We start from the raw sequence: 21788 nt of genomic DNA on the forward strand, positions 1-21788 counted from the left end.
GACTAGCTTGTCGTAATATCAGTCTTTGGTCTATTTTGCATCATCAATGATTCATAAAAAAAATAAAAAATTAAAAAAAACGCAGAGATATAGAAAATCTGGAGATTTATCGAGATATGGTGACATTGAATTCAGTGGATATAAATTAATGAGGATTCGACACCCCTGCAAAATTTCCTTAAAAGAATAATATCAATACGGTAGATGTCGAAGCTCTCTGATTCCCATTTCCCTGTAATGGCTATCCAATAATATCCTCCGATCCGCAGCCACGTAAGAGTTTCAATTTGATTGATATCATCGCCAACCAAATCCCTCCCCCATGGCTTCCATGCCACTTTGACAACCATTGGCAATTAATTGCTTCTTCTCCTTCTTCTTCTTATTCCTCCAGAGATTTTAATTGTTGAAGTATGGAGATCCCGTCGAACAATTCAAGATCAGGTTCAGACCCAGTGACTAGAACCGCTTCAAACCAATAACCCACTTTGCAAAATTGTTCAAACTCATCATCAACCATGCCACAAGACCTCCCCATCACCACCACCACAATCATCCCCACAGCCAATAAGAAGTTATCTCTGGTACCTCTCATCTTCCTCATCTACTTCGAAGTCGCAGGAGGACCCTACGGCGAAGAGCCAGCAGTCCAAGCAGCCGGACCACTCTTTGCCATCCTCGGCTTCCTAATCTTTCCTTTCATTTGGAGTGTCCCTGAAGCTCTAGTCACTGCAGAGCTCTCCACCGCCTATCCTGGAAACGGAGGTTTTGTGATCTGGGCAGAGCGTGCTTTTGGTCCCTTTTGGGGTTCTTTAATGGGGACATGGAAATTCCTCAGTGGGGTCATCAACATAGCTGCTTTCCCTGTTCTTTGCATAGATTATTTGGAGAAGATTTTACCGGCTTTTGAATCCGGTTGGCCTCGCTACGTTGCAATCTTGGTCTCAACTCTGCTTCTTTCGTTTCTCAACTATACTGGTTTGACAATCATTGGATATGTGGCTGTGCTGCTAGCCGCAGTCTCTCTTTCACCATTCATTTTGATGTCTGTGATTGCCATTCCAAAGATTCATCTCCACAGATGGATGAGTCTGGGACAGAAGGGTGTGAAGAAGGACTGGAATTTGTTCTTCAACACCCTCTTCTGGAACCTGAATTTCTGGGACAATGTCAGCACTTTAGCTGGAGAAGTGGAAAAGCCTCAGAAAACTTTTCCTCTGGCTCTTTTTGTGGCTGTGATATTCACTTGCTTGGCTTACTTGGTACCGCTTTTTGCAGTGATTGGATCAGTGTCTGTGGACCAATCCAGATGGGAAGCAGGGTTTCATGCTGAGGCTGCGGAACTCATAGCTGGGAAATGGTTGAAGGTGTGGATTGAAGTCGGTGCTGTGTTATCAGCAATTGGACTGTTTGAAGCCCAATTAAGCAGCAGTGCTTATCAACTTCTGGGTATGGCGGATTTGGGAATTTTGCCCAAGTTTTTTGCAGCTCGTTCAAAATGGTTCAACACTCCCTGGGTTGGGATTGTTCTGTCCACTGTCATCGCTCTTGGGGTTTCCTACATGGATTTCCAAGACATAATTTCGTCAGCAAATTTCTTGTACAGTTTGGGAATGCTGTTGGAATTCTCGTCCTTTCTTTGGCTGAGAAGAAAGTTGCCTGCTTTAAAGAGGCCGTTTAAAGTTCCTATGGGGCTGCCAGGATTGGTGATAATGTGTTTAATTCCATCTGGGTTTCTGATTTTTGTGATGGCAATTGGCACTAAGAGAATCTACTTGATTAGTGGATTGATGACTGTGGGTGGGATTGGATGGTTCTTCTTTATGAAATTTTGCAAGTCAAGGAATTGGTTTAAGTTCAGCAGTGATCATGAAATTCAACAAGATGAGCATCAAACATTTCAGCATTTATGATCCGTAATTAAAAGTGTTGGACAGAATCTTCTTCAGCTCCAACTTTTTAATTGTACTTGATGAGCTTTGAGTTTGCGATGAGTTGGACACCCACAAAGTTGATTTGATATAAAGATACTTGGATCTGTAGTTCATAATCTATTATTCTCCATTTATATGTATTTTTTTTTCCCCCAAAGAAAAAGAGAATTAAGGAGATTTCTTTTTGGCCACTAAGAAATATAGAAAAGGACTAACAAAAGATAGCACAACCTTGTATCCATTAAAGCAGTAGATATCCATTTCCATTGGCTCTCTTCTCCCCTAAAATTCTTAGTGGTTGATCCTCGTTAATGCTCAATTTGTTTCTGAACATAAATTGAATATGATTTCTTAAAAAGTGCTGTACAGAATCTTCTTCTGCTCCAACTTTGTGATTGTACTTAATTAGCTTTGAGTTTGCAATAAGTTGGAGACCTACAAGTAAATTGATTTAAAGATACTTGGATATGTAGTTCATAATCTACTACCATCCTTTTATTTTTAAAACAAGAAACTAGGCGATTTTCTCTTTGGGCATTTAGAAAACAGAATAGGACCAACATAAGATAGCACAACTGTGAGGGAAAAAAAAAAAAAAAAACAAAGAAAAAGCATTAGATATCCTTTTCCATTTGGTTCTTTCCTAAAAATTACATGGGTTGATCCTCGTCAATGCTCAACTTCTTTGTGACCATAAATTGAATATGAATTATTATTATTATTATTATTATTCTGTGAGAAATCAAGTCTTTATTTGCTTACCTATGTTCCTGCTTTCTGTTCAAAATATCATTGTTTTCTCTGCTGCTTTTTATATAGTTTCTCACAGAATGATAATAATAATAATAATAATCGGGCCAGCCTTGATTACAAAAGGTTTTAAAGTAGTCAACCCAAGCCCCAATTGGTCGACTTTAAGTACTTTTGAGCCGAAAAACCATTTTGAGGCCCACAATATGTCCCTTTAGGCCCATCACATGCATCGTTGCGTTTGATTTTTACAAAATAATTATTTGACCCCACACAATAAAGACAAAGTGTCCACCATCCAATTTGACGATGAATTAAATTGAAAAATGAAATTGATGATGAGTTCCAGGTTATGGTTGTAATTGCAAAATATTATATTATTTTAAATAATTAGTTAATTAAAAAGTAAATGTGAAAGTACCATTTTGCTCTTTTTTATTTGTAGAAAAATTATAATTTATGTAACTTTTTTTAATTTTTTTAATTTTTAATTAATTGTGCATCCACGCACCTCACATTCGCATAATCAACACCTACAAAGTTAAAGAACTAATTTAATAAATCTTATAGTATCTTTATATTATTTGAGTACTTTCTTAGTAAGACAGCTCATGAAAAAGCATGTGAGTTGGGTTTATATGGGAAATAACATTTTTTTCTTTTGGGATGTGAATTTAATGGAAATAACATGTAAACAAGAAAAAAGGAATTATTGTAGGCTAAGAAGAAGTCTCCTGTTGAGAAGTCAATAATTGGAAAAAAATTAAAAAAAAAAAAAAATCCCAGTTCCCAGGTAAATGGTAGTGGGTTGCATTCCAACATAATAATGGAGTGAAAAGCAGACAAGAGAATGTGCATTCAAATCCCACCCACTAGCACACAAAAACTCCGTTTTGGTAATAATATTAAATAAAAGAAACATACTTTGAAAGTAATAATAATATTATTATTAAATAAATGAGATACTAGTCCAACATGAATCATGAAGATTCGGTATGAACTGTATAAGATCCCACCCTACGAAATTAGCACCATAAATACTGTGACGTCAAATTAGGAGAAACCCCCTCCTTTTGCTTTATGGTTGTTGGCCTGTCACAATGCCTTGTCAGCCTACCATTCAACTTTCTTACGCCAAGCAATCAAACATTCAACTCCACTATTTCATTCCCAAGTAAAAGGGCCTAACAATAAATATAATAATATTATAGTTGCCCAAATTATTCGTCAAATTTTGGATAGTAAATTAGGCTTTACTATTTTGTTATCTCGCATTTGATTTTATCTGTCTTTGCATTAATTTTGTTAGCAAATAGCTAATATGCAGATTTCCAAATTTTTAGTGTATGGAAAAAATAGTAGTAAAAAAACCAACTCCACCAATGAAAAGCATATATTTAAGTGCATAATTGCTTAGATGTCGTTTTGTTGGCTTTGATATTTCTTCTTCATATTTTGTCGGGCCAATTATTAACCCAAGTTGGCGCAGTTACGGCTGCAAGTTGCAAACTGCAATAACGCAGGAATCTTGAAGAATAGATTCCGGGTCATTTTAAAAAGATATTTGGAATTTTGGATACAATACAATACAAGCTATCAAGAAAAAAAAAAAAAAAAAAAAAAAAAAGAAACCAGGAAGTTTGGCATGGGAGCTCAAGACTATTCTACAGACTCCCAACCTTTTCTTGCTGATGATGATAATCATCTACAGCAACCTGAAACCAACACCAAAAACCGCAAGAAACTAGCTCTAACCTCACTTATCTTCCTCATCTACTTTGAAGTTTCTGGTGGCCCCTATGGGGAGGAGCCAGCTGTTGGAGCTGCCGGGCCACTCTATGCCATCCTTGGCTTCCTCATCTTTCCCTTTATCTGGAGCATTCCTGAGGCTCTCATCACCGCTGAGCTGGCCACCACCTTCCCTGGAAATGGTGGTTTTGTCATCTGGGCCGAGCGGGCCTTTGGTCCCTTCTGGGGTTCACTCATGGGTTCCTGGAAGTTCCTTTGTGGGGTCATTAATTTGGCTTCATACCCAATTCTCTGTGTGGACTATCTCCAGCTGGTAATCCCAATTTTCTCTTCAGGCATACCTCGTTTTGTTGCTGTATTTGCTTCAACTTTGGTGCTTTCGTTCTTGAACTATACTGGTTTGACTATAGTTGGTTATACAGCAGTTTGTATGGGAGTTATTTCACTTTTACCATTCATTATCATGTCTCTGGTTGCAATTCCCATGATTGAGCCTAGTAGATGGATCAGCTTGGGTCAGAAGGGTGTGGAGAAAGATTGGACTTTGTTTTTCAATACCTTGTTTTGGAACCTGAATTTCTGGGATAATGCTAGCACTTTAGCTGGTGAAGTAGAACATCCCCAAAAGACATACCCAATAGCACTTCTCTCTGCTTGTATTCTAACATGCTTGGGTTACATACTGCCTCTGTTAGCTGCAACTGGAGCTATACCTCTTGATCAAGTAGAATGGACTAATGGGTATTTGGCTAATGCTGCAGGAATCATAGTTGGGAAATGGTTGAAAATTTGGGTTGAAATTGGCGCACTTTTATCTGTCATTGGATTATTTCAAGCCCAATTAAGTAGCTGTTCATACCAGGTTTTGGGGATGGCAGATTTAGAATTCTTGCCTAGAATTTTTGGGGAACGGTCCGCATGGTTTAACACTCCTTGGTTGGGAATCCTGATTTCAACAGTGATAGCACTTTCTGCGTCTTATATGAATTTCACAGAAATTATTTCTTCAGCAAACTTCTTATACAGTTTGGGAATGCTACTGGAATTTGCTTCCTTTCTCTGGTTGAGAAGGAAGTTACCATCGGTGAAGAGGCCATTCAAGGTTCCATTGGCATTGCCAGGGTTGGTGATCATGTGCCTAATTCCATCTGTGTTTCTGGTCTATGTGATGGTTGTAGCCACTAAACCTGTTATTTTAATTAGTGCTTTGTTCACTCTGTTCGGAATCTGTTGGTACTTCTTCATGGATATCTGCAAGTCAAAGATGTGGCTCGACTTTGGTAAGGATGAGGAAATATTGGATGGTGATGATTATATATTTTAGGTTGAATAGTATTATGCTCTGCTCTGTAGAGAATTAGTGATTATTATGTATCTAGTTTTCATTACAAAAATGTAATAGCATTTATTTCTATTCTGTTATGATTCTTTTGGTACTTCTTCATGGATATCTGCAAGTCAAAGATGTGGCTTGACTTCAGTAAGGATGAAGAAACATTGGATGATGATGAATATCCATAGTAGGTTTATTGCTATTATGCTCTGGTCTGTACAGAATTAGTAATTCATATGTATCAAAGTTTCATAAGAAAACAATATTACAATTGATTTCTATTGATATTTATGTTGCCCTAGGCCTTGATGGTTGGGCACAAAACCCTCTGCTCCCTTCTCTTCACTTCTTTTATTTTGCTTTCTCTATTCCCTTCTTTTTAATACTGATCTAGAGGTCCTTGCAGACAAATATTGATCAACCAAGTTATGATCCTACAGCTGTTTATCCATTCTGTGTGCTGCGTTTGATTGGAACTAAGATTATATATGCAGGCTAAATTGTTCTTAGACTGAGTGCACATATTTTTGTTGTCCAAATTAATCTGCGGCTTCATGTCATAAAAAGAAGAATTCTTCTACTCGCAACTAAATTCATATTGGTAGAAGAATCCATTCAATTTCTTAGATTTTAACTCATAAGCTATTAATATACTCAAATGTACATGTCTGAGCTTGGTTGTAAACCAGACTGTTATGGATGAAACTAAGCTAACCACCACCACCACGAGGTTTCTACCCAAAAAAATAAAAAATAATAATAATAATAAAAAAAATAAAATAAAAATAGAAGTCCATGATAATGAATAATGACATTCTAGTCTCAAGATATGAATATCAGGTTTACATTTTACCTATACATTAATGAATGATTGTTAGTGCTGTGACTGTTGTCTACGTGATCAAATAAACTATGATTCCATTTTCCTTTTTTTAATATTTATTTTTTTAATAAAAAAATTGCATTCATTACTTCACAACTTGTATCACTGTATGTAAATATACAATATTAACGCTAAGCCACACTAGACCAAACTATAGCATAAAATTACCTGAAAACAGGAAAGAGATAATAATTTATAAAAGAAAAGAGAGAGCATTAGTAGCAATAGAATCTTGAACCAACCAAGGGGCAAAAGGATAAGATTGATGGGACAATTGACATTGAAAATTTGAACGATATTATTTTTTAGCCAGCATTTGGGAACCTTCACTAAATAACAGTTAATCCTTCCTTTTTATTTCATTGTCACCATTAGAATTTCTCCTTGTCTTCATGAATAACAACAAATATAAGCAATGATGCAACCCATCCTCTACCCTTCCCAACATTTTTGGTTCAAGAAGTTTCCAAGAAAGAAGCATATATAATCAGGACGAAGAAAAAGAGAATGAAGATCTAAATTATTGCATGAAAACAGCAAGCAGAACAAATTCCATAAATTGGAATATATTTTCAACGTAAAGCTCTTAACCTCTCGATTGATACAAAATGAGGTACTATATGTATGATCATTAAACGGCCAATACGACCACCAAACGTGAAATTTCCAGGAAAGTATCAAAGAAACACACATTCAGTACAAAGCGACAGGACAAACTTACGATTTGAATTATATTCACAGCTCCAGTAGCCACATGAACCAGATGTTTAAAATACCTGGTTAGGATTATCTACGCTAAAAATATACTACTGCCATCGAGAATAACCTTTGGAAACCAATCATAGAAACTAACCGCCACCATTTGAATTTCCATAGAAACATGCAGGAAAATCAAAAGAAAACTGCCACGGAAGACAGTCAGTCTTCTTCATGTTCACAGGCTCTTCTTGGAAAACAAAAAGAACATGAAGAAGCTCCAACTCCAACTCCAACCAGCACCACCTCAATTGGCAAAAAACTACCTTTAATCCCACTAATTTTTCTGATTTACTTTGAAGTTTCTGGCGGCCCCTATGGCCAGGAGATCGCTGTAGGGGCTGCAGGGCCTTTCTTTGCCATCCTTGGCTTAATAGTCTTCCCTATTATGTGGAGCATCCCAGAGGCACTTGTCACTGCCGAGCTTGCCACCACGTTTCCTAGCAATGGCGGTTTTGTCATATGGGCTCATGAAGCCTTTGGTCCCTTCTGGGGCCACCTCACTGGGTCTTGGAAATTCTTTGGTGGTGTAATAAACTTGGCTTCTTATCCAGCTCTCTGTATACAGTATCTGGATGTGGCATTCCCAGTTCTCTCTTCAGGCCTTCCTCACAAATTTGCTATATTTGTTTCAACTACTATACTGTCTTTGATAAACTATAGTGGTATAACTATTGTTGGTTATGCTGCAGTAGCTTTGGGGATTGTATCACTTTTTCCATTCTTGGCATTGTCCATTGTTGCAATCCCCCAAATTGATCCTAGTAAGTGGGTCATTATGGGTCAAAAGGGTAGGAACAAAAAATGGAAATTGTTCTTCCATACTCTTTTTTCGAACTTGAATTCCTTGGACAATGTCAGTACTTTAGCTGCTGAGGTTAAAAAACCATATAAAACATTTCCTAAAGCACTTATCATAGCTATATTTTTTACTGTTATTTCTTGCATAATACCTATGGCAGCTTCAGTTGGATCTATATCTTTGGATCTAGATGATTGGATTAATGGGTATTATGCAGATATTGCAGAAGATATTGCAGGGAAATGGTTGAGATCCTGGATTGAATTTGGCGCTGTTGTATCGAGTCTTGGCCTCTTCCAAGCTCAGCTGAGCAGTTCTTCATACCAACTTTTGGGCATGGCTGATTTAGGACTTTTACCAAGCGTTTTTGGGGTTAGATCCACAAGGTTTAACACACCTTGGGTTGGGATTTCAATCTCATCAGCGCTAGCACTTTCAATATCTTACATGAATTTTGAGAACGTCATATCCTCAGTGGTACACTTATATAGTATGGGAATGCTCTTGGAATTTTCATCCTTTCTTTGGTTGAGGCTGAAGTTTCCAGCTGTGGAGAGGCCATTCAAGATTCCAATAGGGACAAGAGGGGTGGCGGCAATGTGCTCCATCCCATCTGTGTTTCTGCTTTATGTACTCTTTGTGGCTAATGGAACTCAATTTTTGGTGAGTGGTTCACTAACTGTGTTTGGGATTGCAGTTTACTTTGTACTGAAGCTTTTAAGGAAAAAAAAGTTGCTTCACTTCAACAATGTTGGGAGAAAACTGGTGGATGAACATCATCTGGGGTAGGTTCATTATGATTTTTATATGATTCTTACTCTCTCTCTCTCTCTCTCTCTCTCTATATATATATATATATATATCTTTGAAAGATGTTTTATATACATATGCAAGTACTAATTATCCTTTATTTCCTTTTTGTCCTTTTTTTTTTCTTGCAGCTATTATGATGAAATTGTGAAATAAGGTGACTCCAAATCATTTACATTTACATGTATAATGTTTCCCATTTGTATCATATATAAGGGAGTGATGAGGCATATTTAGGTGAAATTAGTTTATGTGGAGGTATATATACATATTTATGTAGAATTCCTTATCCCTATAGATATGTGTCTAATTTACGTAAAAAAAAAAAAAAATGTGTTAACATGTGTAATTTGTGAATCAAGAACTAATCTTGGCATTAGTTCAATTAGGTTATCAAAGGTTCATGTCATATGCAATATGTTATGTTGGATTTCCAAGACTAAACGTTCATATATGCACTTTACTTTTCCTTCTCGTTTTTTTTTTTTTTTTTTTTGGTTTTTTTTTGGTTTTTTTTGGTTTTTTTTTGGGGCCCTGGAAATTATTATTATTATTATTATTTGGACAAGCTTAGAAATTATTGTTTCATATGGTGAGAAGAACTGTAATCATTGAAATGTATGCGTGCTCAAACCGAGAGTTTATATTCAAAAATTCTCCTTTCCGGACTTTACCTGAGTCGTTGAAGCAATGGGCCCGAGAGCTATTAAGTTTGAGCCCATTTAGTTGGGCCTATAAAGTTTCAATTTCACATCATTCCTTCCTGGGCCACCTTAAAAGATGGGCCTAAATTTTTTAACGCCATATAATGCCCGTTGTGGATTTGTATAGGATTGATTTCACTTTTGTTTTTTTATCCTTAAATTTTTCGATAAATAATGAATTTAAAAAAAAAAAAAAAAAAAAAAACGTAATTTGCTCGTTTAGCTCTATTACTTCATTTTATCCGTGGACCGACTGACTTAATTTTTATTGTCAATTTAAAGATTTACTGGGTTAGTGTTTTTTAAGGAAACTTCTATTACTTTCAGTGGGTTGAAAATAAACAAAAATCAAACATAGTGGCAAAATGTTTTTAAAAATACGCGTTGGATCGCGGTTTTGGTCTGTCAATGTGGTTCGTACATTCAAAGTCAAATTTTCATTTCATTTTTTTCAAATTCGTTGTATTCAGTTTCCTTTACTTACTCATCAACATGACCGCATCCACTGAAACATATTCTTTTCCCACGCTATTAATCTTACTTAAAAACGTTTTTTTTTTTCTTAATTTTATTTTGATTTTCTTATTTTGGTACATATATTACAGAAAAAACGTTGACAGCTAGCCATATATATATATATGGACAAATACCATTTTCCTTATCCACCTGAATTCTACTTCTGCCGCATTAGTGGACCATCAATTTGACGACTGTCCCTTTATATATGCATATGAAAATATAGGTATATATATTAACTTTTGACATGGCAAAGAAGATAAACAGAATCCAGTCCCAGTGCTAAGGCATAAAGAATTGAATGCGTTCAGAAATGGCACCTCAAAATCCTTTGCAAAATAATGATTTGAACCATTAACTTTGAAAAAGTTTGTCTTCCTTCTTTGAATTTGAATTTGTCTTTCTACATCAACGCCCCTTAACCTTTTGCCACTTTTATAATTTACTCCCTGATTTTTATTTTTGCCACTCTCAAATTTTATAAATAATATAGCTTGGGGACAAATGTTAACACTTTTTTTTTTTTTTCTATGTTAAAAATACGTATCATACACATGCTTCACTCTTAACTTCAAACAAACTTTTTTTTTTTAATATGTTATCTAATTTTGAATTATTTTTTTCTTTTTGTCTTTCTAAATTAATTTGTTAATTAAAAATAAAAACTACTTTTTTTTAGAACCAAAATTGAAAAAAAAAAAAAGTAATTAAAAAATTATCTTTTTTTAAAACTAAAACCAAGATATTATCCATCCCACTGATCTACTTCTATCACAATAGTAAGCTCATGATGATAATATTCCAATCAACCACTCACAGAGAGCAAGAAGAGGTAGCTAATGAGAGAGATAGTAATAAAGATAGATATAGAGAGAGAGGCTTCCATCCCAACTTTTAACTTTTCATGGAAAATAAAAACTTCAGCAGTTTTTATTTGAGATATTGAATTCAATCCAACTTGAAATTTGCTAGAATATTAACTCATTAAATATGCATATTGTATTTTCCTTTTCTTGTGAATAACAATCCATTTATCCAATTTAGAAATAAAGTAAAAAGTCAAATTCTAAAGCTTGAAAAGCCTGATTATTTGTAGAATGTTAAAGAGCGAATTCTCAAATTAGGACAATCTAATATAAAATATGCACATCCAGATTGTAATAAGGGGAAGGGGAAGGTTCATTCATGAGAGAGATAATATGAGTTACAATTAAGAACCTAGAAAGGAGAATATATATCAATGATATCCATTTTTTTCTTTTCTCAAAAATGAGTTATGGTCTACAAAAATGGAAGACCTAGGAGGTGGTACTGGTCCATCCGACCTAAATATTACAGAGGGTCCTTCCATAGTTGAGCTAGCCATGGTTGAAGGTTCATCACCAACACCACTGAGTTGGACCGGCTGAAGAAGAAATTGGGATTTTGATGATATGATTAGCTGATTTATTCAATTTACCTTTAAAGTTTTAAATTAAAATGCAACATGTGCATGTCACGTGCCTTTAACACTAAAAAATACATGATATTAACATTTTTATCCTTACGTATGTTACATGTCCCTCTGTCATCTTACTCTCTTTTCGCCAATTAACAGCATATAATTTTTATAATCACCACAAAAACCAAGGTTAATTTGAAACCTATATATATTTTTACCAAATAAATAAATAAATAAATACATTACCTAGCTGGTTTATTAGTCAGATATAAATTCTTTGATGTGACATAACATGGTTCCTAGGGAACGCCCCAAATATGTCACAATTCCGTCTTCCCAAATTTCTAACCTTCGCCTACCATTTATGATTTATATACATAAATTTGTGCTTTGTGTGAATCACGTTTTCCATGGGAACGAAAAAGCTGTGTAAGGAGGGTCATCCATTTTTTTTTCCTTCTTAAATTTACTTAAAGATGAGTGATCTCTTTGATTTTAAAAATTGTTATTGAAATAAAGAAGGAAACGTGAGAAAATAGAACAGAGAACTGATTATATTATTTTGTACGGAGAGGATCCTCTTTATAGGCCATCTAAATAATCACAATTAAAAATAGATTATTAACATTAAAAATATAAAATATATTTGCATTTATCTATCTGCATGATGAATTAGACTCATATAAGAACAAGGACGCTATGATATTTTATGGTTAATATATATTTAATGATATATTAAAATCAAATAAATTCTTATTTAATAAATAAAATTTTAAATTTTAAATACTAATATAATTCAAAAATTAAAGATATAATTCGAAACTAATTGTTTATAATATAATAACCATCCACAACTGATATCATAACAACAATAATATCTTTGGTTTTACATGGATTATTATGTGTTATGGAATATTGACCCATCATATATATATATATATATATGCAATTTTGTTTTTAATTTTGAGAAATTTATTTCTTTAACCTTTGAACTCCATTGTCCCTAAATAAAAGAACCGTTGAGCTTGATTCGCTATATGTAACGCAGAGTAATTATAATCTAATTACTAGTCGATAGGTAAATATAAAGCCACAGATTACCAACTAGGACAAATATTTTTCAATTTTATAATGGAGGACTAAGAGGAGGTCAAGCGTTGAGTCTTCATGCTTAATTTAATGACTCTACTTTTATCGTACGTTTATTATCATTATCATTTTTATAAACCCAAAAAAGGAGTTAGAAATTTTAGGTCTCCCGCTAAATTTAGACAATAAAAGTCCAAAAACAAAAAAGTAAAAAAGAAAATGAAATGAATATTGAACGAGGGGAGGAAAAGCTACCCATGAATGAGTTGATGAAATTAGACGCGCATGCCAAACCCCCTCCCAACTCCCATTGCGTCACATGACGTTTTTCTCTGGAAATTCATCGATTGCACTTAGTTTGACAGTCAATAAAACAAAATCATTGTTCCACGTGCCAGGTGGCATGGTCAAGTTCACATGAGTCGCGACAAGTAAATTCCATCGTATATACTATTTATTTTTCAGCTAAATAAGAATATATATATATATATATACATTTATTTGTAGAAAAATTTTATAGTTCAGGTCACATCAAATAGATATTTGATGTGTATATGTACAAAGCTGATTTTTTGAAAAAAAATATTAAAAAATATTAATTTTGATGTAATCTGTATTATAGAATTACTTTTTATTTGTATACCTCTCATACATAATATTAATATATAAGGTTTACGCGAAATGATGTGTATGAGATGATGCAATCTAGTTACGTCATTATAATAATTTTTTTTTGTTCCGTAACACACTGTTTTTTCAATAGCTTTCATTCCATAGTATATGGTGTTGCGTTTTTACTTCTATAAAAAAAATATCTCATACAAATCGATAATCTATAAAACTAGAAGAACTAAATCGGGGAAAAAAAAAAGAGAAAAAAAGAAAGAAAGAGCGGGATAAGTAGCGTATTTAAGGTTTTGCAATTAAATTTTTAATTTTTTAATTTGGCAATTTAGGATTTAGGTGATCTGCACAAGTGCTTTTAAAAATAAAAGTATTAAAGTGTAAAATTTTAAAAATAATCTTAATATTTTGGTATTTTAATATATGTCTTATAATTTAAAATTTGATATAAATTAATATTGATAATGTAAGATGACAGTTAAAGTTATTAAATCCTGTAGTTAAAAATCAAACAAGCTATAAATTACAATAAATTGAAAATCAAAAATATAAGTTGAGGAGTTGAAATGTTAAAAGTTTAAATTGCAAAACTATAAAAATTAAAAGTATTAAAATACAATTAGAAAAACTCCATATCTTTTAAATAATTACATATATATGTTTTTTTGGCAGTAAATTACCATATATAATTTTGGTAAAAATTAAATGTTAGAAAAATTATATATAAAATATAATAATAAAAAAATATTATTACCAAAAAATTATATATAAAATAACAAGGATCGGAGCATAAAAAAATATTACAAAAATTCCGCTTAAATTTAAATCAAGCTTTTAAAAAATAAAACACAGAGAACTTACAATGATAGTATACAAAATACATATTAAATGAAAAATAATTTGTACATAAATATAATAATCAAAATATATTTAATATTAAAATAAAAACTTGTTAGGATGTAGAAATTGAACTTTAGGATCCAAGTGTGTGCTCCACACAATGTCCTTAAGATAGGTTCGTTTGTTATCAGAGTTTGTGATTTTAGCTGCGTTTGTCTTCTAAAATACATTAGACTACAAAAGCTTTAAATGTTGCACCTTTGAGCTATTCTCGACAAACTTGAAATAGTTTTCCCTTTACAATACTAAAGGAAACAGGAATACGCTAAAGCCAGCAATTTCGCATCAATTAGCGAAAAGTTAAACGGTCAATAGAGAAATAAAATATTTTTTATTAGAATACTTAAGCTCCAAATAAGGTTTTTTCTCAATAGTGTAGGCAGGAAGGCTAGCCTTTGCCCTTTTTGTTGCGCTTCACTTTCAAAACAAAAGAAAGATGCTACATATATAGGCCTTAACCAATAGGAAATTAAATTTGATATTTAATATGGCTTTTAAACCATTTAATAACATTCATTATTAAATATTTATATTTAATTGACCGTTTTACAATTAAATTCTTGTAATTTAATTGATGGCTACAAATTCATTAAACTTGTTACTTCCACATTAAAAAACTAATTAATAATTATTAAAATGGTAGTTATAACCATTAAATTGGTTTTTAATATCAAAATTTTCCAACGTCAAAGACAAAAGAATTGAATTTCCATTTCCTATATTCTCCGCTCCTTTCTTTCTTTTCCTTTGTCCCATTTTTTCCACCTACAGCTGACACACGTTTTACTATAGGGATGTAAAAATGGCTGCCTACTTTTCTACGCAGGGATTAAAAAGCCAATTGACTAAAGTCTAGACTATATAATAATAATGAAAGGTTGGTCTTAATTTAAAGACAATGTGTATGTATAGTGATGGAAGCATACATTGTTAGCATTAAAAAAATAATAATAATAACAAAAATAAAAGGAAGGAAACTGATGGAAGCATACATTATATATAATATGTATAGTTTTGATTTAATGGATTGCGTGACTGGTCTTTAATAGTGAGCTCTATTTTGACAGTGGTCATCTCTTGACTATCTCAAAAAGAATTGTCAGTTTTTCTGTATATGTTACTATAACGTCAGTTTTTTTTTTTTTTTTTCTTCTTCTATAATTCCTCACAATTGTCTTACCTAATGTAAGTCACAATCTCGTAGATGCAGATTTAAAAGGCTTATCAACTGAATCATTCTCGTATGATCATAATTAATTAATTATAATTAAGTAGTTAATTCAATTTAGTGATATATCTTTACTAAATTTCAAGGGTCAACTAGAATTGTCGCAATCAGTTGCTAGAATCTCGATCGTTGGTTTGGGTTCAAAAAATTTCAAGAGCTAGTGCCTTAAATAATGTAAACTGGATTCAATTACTATTAATTAATTTCATTCAGGATAGAATAATATATTTTAATGTATTATATATTTTTTGTAGTTTAGTAGTTAGGATGCATATATGTATATATATATATATTTAAGTTAATAGCTTCCTTGAAATTGCTAGTCTACTTTTATGTCTGAATGTTTGCGGGTAAAATTCCTCGTTATATATAATTTATAGCCTTTTATATAAAAATAATAATAATGATAATAAAATCTATAGCCATGTGTGGTTACAAGGATGTGGATAGTCTACGTGGTGGGCGCCTCAATAGTGACGTCACAATTCGATTAAGCAAATTTGGTATGTGACTCTCGTGTGCATTTTTATTTCTTTAACTTATATATTTTTATTTCTTATTTAATTTATTGCGATGGAGAGAGTTGGTGAATAATTGAATAATCAAGTAATACTCACGTTGTAATTATAAAAAAATTATACAGGGGACACGGCTTGGACTTTGAATTATAAATAGGTCTTCTTCAAGGCTCGAAAATCACACCAACTAGCAGCTTCTCTTCCTCCCCAAGCCAGCTTCAAATATTAACCATTAATTTTCTTCCTTCAATTTTTTACTAATCTCCATTAATTTCCATCTTATCCCAAGCTCTTGCAATGGCTCCAACAATGGCCGCGATCAACAACGCCACCAACCCTGTCTCTGATTTCTCAGACTTTGTGTTAACCAAAGGTCATGGAGTAAAGGGTCTATCAGAAACAGGCATCGAAACCCTTCCAAACCAATATATCCAGCCTCTGGAAGAAAGGCTTTGCATGACCAAAATCGTCCCTGAAAACGCCATTCCCATCATCGACCTATCGGACCCCAATGGCACTGGTGTTGCGGACGCCATTTGCAATGCGGCAGAGAGGTGGGGGTTCTTTCAGATTGTCAACCACGGAGTTCCCCTTCAAGTTCTGGAGAATGCCAAGGAAGCAACCCGCCGCTTCTTTGGGCTGCCTGCTCAGGAGAAGAACAAGTATTCCAAGGACAATTCGCCTTCCAACAACGTCCGCTATGGCACCAGCTTTAGCCCGCAGGCAGAGAAAGCTCTGGAGTGGAAGGACTATCTCAGTCTCTTCTATGTCTCTCATGACGAGGCCTCTGCATTGTGGCCTGCTGCTTGCAGGGATGGTTTGCTAGAGTACATGAGGAAGAGCGAAGCAGTTGTTAAACAACTACTGAAGGTGCTGATGGAGAAACTCAATGTGACAGAGATTGACAAAAGCAAAGAAGATCTTCTAATGGGATCTCGCAGAATTAACATAAACTACTATCCCATCTGCCCAAACCCTGAGCTCACCGTGGGAGTCGGCCGCCATTCCGATGTCTCAACTCTTACAATCCTTCTCCAAGATGATATTGGCGGACTGTACGTGCGGGACCTACAAGACAACAGCTGGATCCATGTCCCTCCGGTGAAAGGCTCCATTGTCATCAACGTGGGAGATGCGTTGCAGATAATGAGCAATGGCCGATACAAGAGCGTCGAGCACCGTGTGGTTGCCAACGGGAGCAAGAACAGGATATCAGTTCCCATTTTTGTGAACCCAAGGCCCCATGACATCATCGGCCCGTTGCCTGAATCGCTTGCAAGTGGAGAACAGCCCATTTACAAGCAAGTTCTGTATTCGGACTACGTCAAACACTTCTTCAGAAAGGCTCACGATGGGAAGGGTACTGTCGACTACGCAAAGATATGAATCATACATATCCACGTTTTATATATATGATCACCATTAATTTGTTTCTTTTCTTTATAAATGCAATTAATATATATACATATATATGTTCAAATCAATAAATGTTATTGTATTTAACCCAGAAGTAAGATCAATTTCTACAGATATTCTGCCGATGTTTCATCCAAAGAATAATTATATACGAAAGCTAATGAAAATATTAAATACATATAATTTACTTTGCTTCGAGTAATTTTTTTTTTCTTATCAAAGGTTCATATGATACCTCGTGGTATTAAGTTCTAAACATGCTTTAACCTTTAAAAAAAATAATTAGGTCATATGTTTAATTATTCTTTTCCTTTCTAGTTCTTTCTGACCAGTTAATTATCTCTTGTTTTCTTGGTTGAGTTCTTAGATATTTGAGTGTAAGCCATGAACTAAATAGATATATATATATGTGAGTGCCAAAATAAAGAATAATACTATGTATGAATATCGACGATTGCCTCTCTACTTATGATCATGAAATTAATCCACAAGCTTCATCAATACTCATTACAAGAGAAAAAAAAAAAAAAAACCCGACGGAATTTAGTTTAGATTTCTGTCATAACCTTTCTGCTATATTTTGGTAGAAAAAGCACACACCTTTCTTTTAGTAAAGGATAAAATATCCTTTATCCAAAAAATGAACTGATATAGCATATATATATTGAAAAAATTGCTATAACCAAGTTATTGAAATTTTTAATTATTGAGGGAATAATTTGCATTGAATTATATCAAACTTTATATATATTTGTATTGATATAAGGGTAGTTTTAATTCTTTTTTATTAGTGAATTTGTAATTTAAACGAGTTTTTTTTTTTCAATAATATAAATGAGATTTTTTTTTGGACAATAAAAGAGAATTGAACTGGGTTTATTTTAGTTCCTAATGCGCTACCACAAACGGTAAAGATTATCCATTGACATTCTTTTTCTTTTTCCTGAACATATATAATTTGGGTATTTCTACCAAATACCAAATATATATGTACATATGTCTATATATATATATATATATACACATACATAAAAGATTTGGCGATATATACCCAATTGCCGTTAACTACAGCTAATGCAAAAATGCACAAACAAATAGCAAAATTCCTTTTGGTCTCACTTTTTTTTGGGTGAAATTTTTGGTCTCACTTGTTTAAACATGACAAGCCTTTATATATATATATATATATATATATATATATATATATATATATAATTTAAGTGGGTTAGCTACTTTGCGCATATATATATTATAAACATTAATATAATTTTCTAAATTAAAAAAAGAAGAGACGGGATTTGAACCCACCACCTAATTAAAATGTGTGGATGTGAAGGGCCAAACTTGGCTACTTTGCTTAAGTAGTCTCAACCTTATGTCAAATATAAATTAGGACATAAATAAGAAATATTGATAATATGATATAATCGTATCATTTTGACTGTCATTAGTTTATATATGACACATGGAAAAAAAAAAAAAGTACTATTATTAATTTCCAAAAGATCACCCGAATAAATCAATTAATAGTTTCTGTGGACACTGGAAAGGTAAGGAATTTAGGAGTTTGTTTGCGTCTAAAAGAGAAAATGAAGAAAAAGTCTAATGTTTGAAAGGAAAGAAGTTTGGAAATTATAAAGTAAAAGTTGAAAGTTTGACTGGGTCATATATAGTACGTAGAGGCCTCCATATGGGACCAAACAAAGCATGAGTGTCCTAACCCCCAACTAGCCTTAGACTTGCGAGGAAAGAGCCTCTCCATCTCTCTTTCTCTGCTATATGAAATTGAACCAACTCAAAACCAGAATTAGTTAGTACACAGAAATTGGATTAAACCATCCAATCCAAGTAGACAAGAAATTTCGAGGAAAGGATAAGGTACACGAACTATATATATTTCCCAATGTATTTTCTAGCAAACCCCCTTGTCCTCAATCCCATCCCCTGTATTATAACTTATTATATGGTCACATGACCAAGTCTTACACAGAAAAAAAAATATATATTTAAAGACTCAAACCAAAAGAGTGACAAACTTCATAAAATTGATAATTAATTATATATTTAAAATATATAAATAAAAATATATTATAAATCATTTGAAACAAATAATATGATCTGAAATAAATTTAAAAATAATAGATTACATATTTAATTAAACATAAACAAATTTTAAATAAACCAAAAAATAAATATTAAAAAATTCAATAAAAAAACATAGAAATATGTTTTATGCTAATTATTTGATATAATACATTGCCATTACGCTGTACCCATGGGCAAACATCATATCATGAAGATATAATTTATCTATTTGTTAAAAAAAAAAAAAATCCAATTTTGTTTTAGAAGACATTTGGTTTGAGGAATAAATGTAGAGATATAATAGCTACTCCTTTAATTAAGATATCCTCCATTTGATGGGTTTTTGCACATGAATAGAGATGTTTCCATTTAAGGAAATAATTATTCTTTTAAAAAAATATTACGATTGTTATTTCTATATTCCAAAAATATTATTTTCATGTTTTGAAAACAATAATACGATAGGTACGTTCTAAAATGTTTATCAAATTTATTTACTAAATGATATATATTAAAATGTTATTGATTGCATATGATATAACATAAGTATCAAAAAGTGCTTCCTTAAATAAATAAGTAAATTAAACAAAATGAATCACCTAAGCGTTACCACATCATTTGGTAAATAATTTTGGTGAATATTTCAATAAGCTTAGCATTATTGTTTTGAAAAACTGAAATACTATAGGTATCAAAATGTTTATAAATTTATTTATCAAATAACACATGTTAAATTATTATTATTTAGCAAATTCATATAACTTAAATATAAAAAAGTGAATCCTTAAATGGATAAGCAAATTTAAAAAAAAATAATTAAATACTACCATATCACCTACTATATTATTTGATAAATAAATTTGGTGAACATTTTGATATTTGAAAAATTCAAATTTAGATGGATTAATCTTTTATTAAGTTTTAATGTTTTACCGAATTTAAACATTTTTTATGTTAGCCGCCCCTCCCAGAACTAAGCTAATAACAAGACAAAGACATTATAACAATCTAATGAGCCAACTGTAACAAACTAGAGCTGCCTAGGCATAAGCACTCCTCAAGAAGTAGAAAGGAAAACAAATAAATAAGCATATTACTTAATTAATTTTGTTAAAAGTTAAATTATATATATATATATAGATAATTGATTCCTAAAAAATCGTCTATGTGTTAATTTTGAAAGATATAGTAATGTGAACAATAAAAATGAAATCTACTTTTGACTAATTCATTTTGTTTTATATGTAAAATATATATTGTTTTATGTATATATATCATATCTAATCCATATTATTACATATTATCAAGCAAAATCAAATACTTGTAAGACCCCGTCCCAAATCACATCGGAATTCGTGCATATTGACCGAGGTTGACCGTTGACCGAGTGGATCAAAAGTTGACTTTTTGTTCCAGTTGAAATTTCTAGTTGACCATGGTATCGTAGCAAAGTGCATGATGCCCCGAGTTCGTAGACTAATAGCACGTCGAAAATGGAGCTACGGTTTGAAAGTTATGGGTAAAACAAGTCAGGGTGTAAACTGTCCAAAAGGTGCCGGAAGTTGACTTTTTATTGTTGTGTAATTTTGTTTTGACTTTTGTATGGTTGTAAAGTACTCGTCGATACGAGTTCATAGACTAGCGGCACGCTTAAATTGGACATCTGGTTAAAAAGTTATGGATGTGTGAAGTTCGCCGGATACCGTAATATTTTATTATATCTGGCTTAAGTGTACAGTAATGCCACATGTCCTCACCTGATTGGTCCACATGGGTGAATAGTGTCACCCACGGTGGCTTTTATTTGGCAAAAACGCCTGGGAGGAGAGAGAAAGAGAGAGAGGGAGAGAGAAACGACCGGCCGCCGGAAATCGTCAAATTTTCCGGCCGATCCTTGCTACACGCGCCAGCCAGACGGGAGCGCCTTCCCATTTCCGGCTGAACCCCGAAACCTCACGACCGTAGGTCGCTGGACACGCCCGACCGAGCCGGCGAAGCTCGGCGGCGATTTTTCCCTTCCACCGCCGGCCACCTCCGTTGACTCATTTCAGGCCACTTTCAAGCCACACGCGAATGACCGGTCTCTCACCCGTGGCAATTCCGACCTACCCACCAAATTTCACGGCCACCAGACCTCCGACGAGCCGGGATCGAAGCATTTTTCGGCGAGGCGTCGAAAATCTTCAAACCCCGATCTCTTCGCCGTCCGGCCTCCGTTTGCCTCACCGTCAGTCCCTCTCCCCTCGATCT

The 21788-nt window shown here is 33.4% G+C and overlaps 4 protein-coding genes across 4 annotated transcripts; all 4 read left to right on the forward strand.

Moving 5' to 3' along the window:
• The first annotated feature begins 52 nt into the window (after positions 1–52).
• On the forward strand, positions 53–2292 carry LOC107415062 (probable polyamine transporter At3g13620). Its single transcript, XM_016023334.4, has one exon. It carries the CDS (start codon positions 519–521, stop codon positions 1911–1913), a length of 1395 nt encoding a protein of 464 aa, XP_015878820.2. The 5' UTR covers positions 53–518; the 3' UTR covers positions 1914–2292.
• A 1861-nt stretch (positions 2293–4153) lies between these two features.
• Positions 4154–6051, forward strand: LOC107415063 (probable polyamine transporter At3g13620). The gene has a single exon (XM_016023335.4). The coding sequence runs from the start codon at positions 4330–4332 to the stop codon at positions 5755–5757; it is 1428 nt and encodes a 475-aa protein (XP_015878821.1). The 5' UTR covers positions 4154–4329; the 3' UTR covers positions 5758–6051.
• A 1342-nt stretch (positions 6052–7393) lies between these two features.
• LOC107415026 (probable polyamine transporter At3g13620) lies at positions 7394–9491 on the forward strand. Its single transcript, XM_016023281.4, has 2 exons — positions 7394–8992; positions 9149–9491. Exons 1-2 carry the CDS (start codon positions 7530–7532, stop codon positions 9171–9173), a joined length of 1488 nt encoding a protein of 495 aa, XP_015878767.1. The 5' UTR covers positions 7394–7529; the 3' UTR covers positions 9174–9491.
• Positions 9492–16207: 6716 nt separating this feature from the next.
• Positions 16208–17649, forward strand: LOC107415053 (feruloyl CoA ortho-hydroxylase F6H1-3). Its single transcript, XM_016023323.4, has one exon. It carries the CDS (start codon positions 16335–16337, stop codon positions 17421–17423), a length of 1089 nt encoding a protein of 362 aa, XP_015878809.3. The 5' UTR covers positions 16208–16334; the 3' UTR covers positions 17424–17649.
• Positions 17650–21788: the final 4139 nt, after the last annotated feature.

The sequence above is a fragment of the Ziziphus jujuba genome, chromosome 4, assembly GCF_031755915.1.
Source record: "Ziziphus jujuba cultivar Dongzao chromosome 4, ASM3175591v1".
Taxonomy (NCBI): Eukaryota; Viridiplantae; Streptophyta; class Magnoliopsida; order Rosales; family Rhamnaceae; genus Ziziphus; species Ziziphus jujuba.

What these genes read in the sequence shown, in the direction of transcription:
- LOC107415062 (XM_016023334.4), top strand. Translation starts at nt 519, where the DNA reads ATGCCACAAGACCTCCCCATCACCACCACCACAATCATCCCCACAGCC.
- LOC107415063 (XM_016023335.4), top strand. Translation starts at nt 4,330, where the DNA reads ATGGGAGCTCAAGACTATTCTACAGACTCCCAACCTTTTCTTGCTGAT.
- LOC107415026 (XM_016023281.4), top strand. Translation starts at nt 7,530, where the DNA reads ATGCAGGAAAATCAAAAGAAAACTGCCACGGAAGACAGTCAGTCTTCT. An exon ending in GTGGATGAACATCATCTGGG is followed by an intron (nt 8,993 to 9,148) that starts GTAGGTTCATTA and finishes TTTTTCTTGCAG; the next exon opens with CTATTATGATGAAATTGTGA.
- LOC107415053 (XM_016023323.4), top strand. Translation starts at nt 16,335, where the DNA reads ATGGCTCCAACAATGGCCGCGATCAACAACGCCACCAACCCTGTCTCT.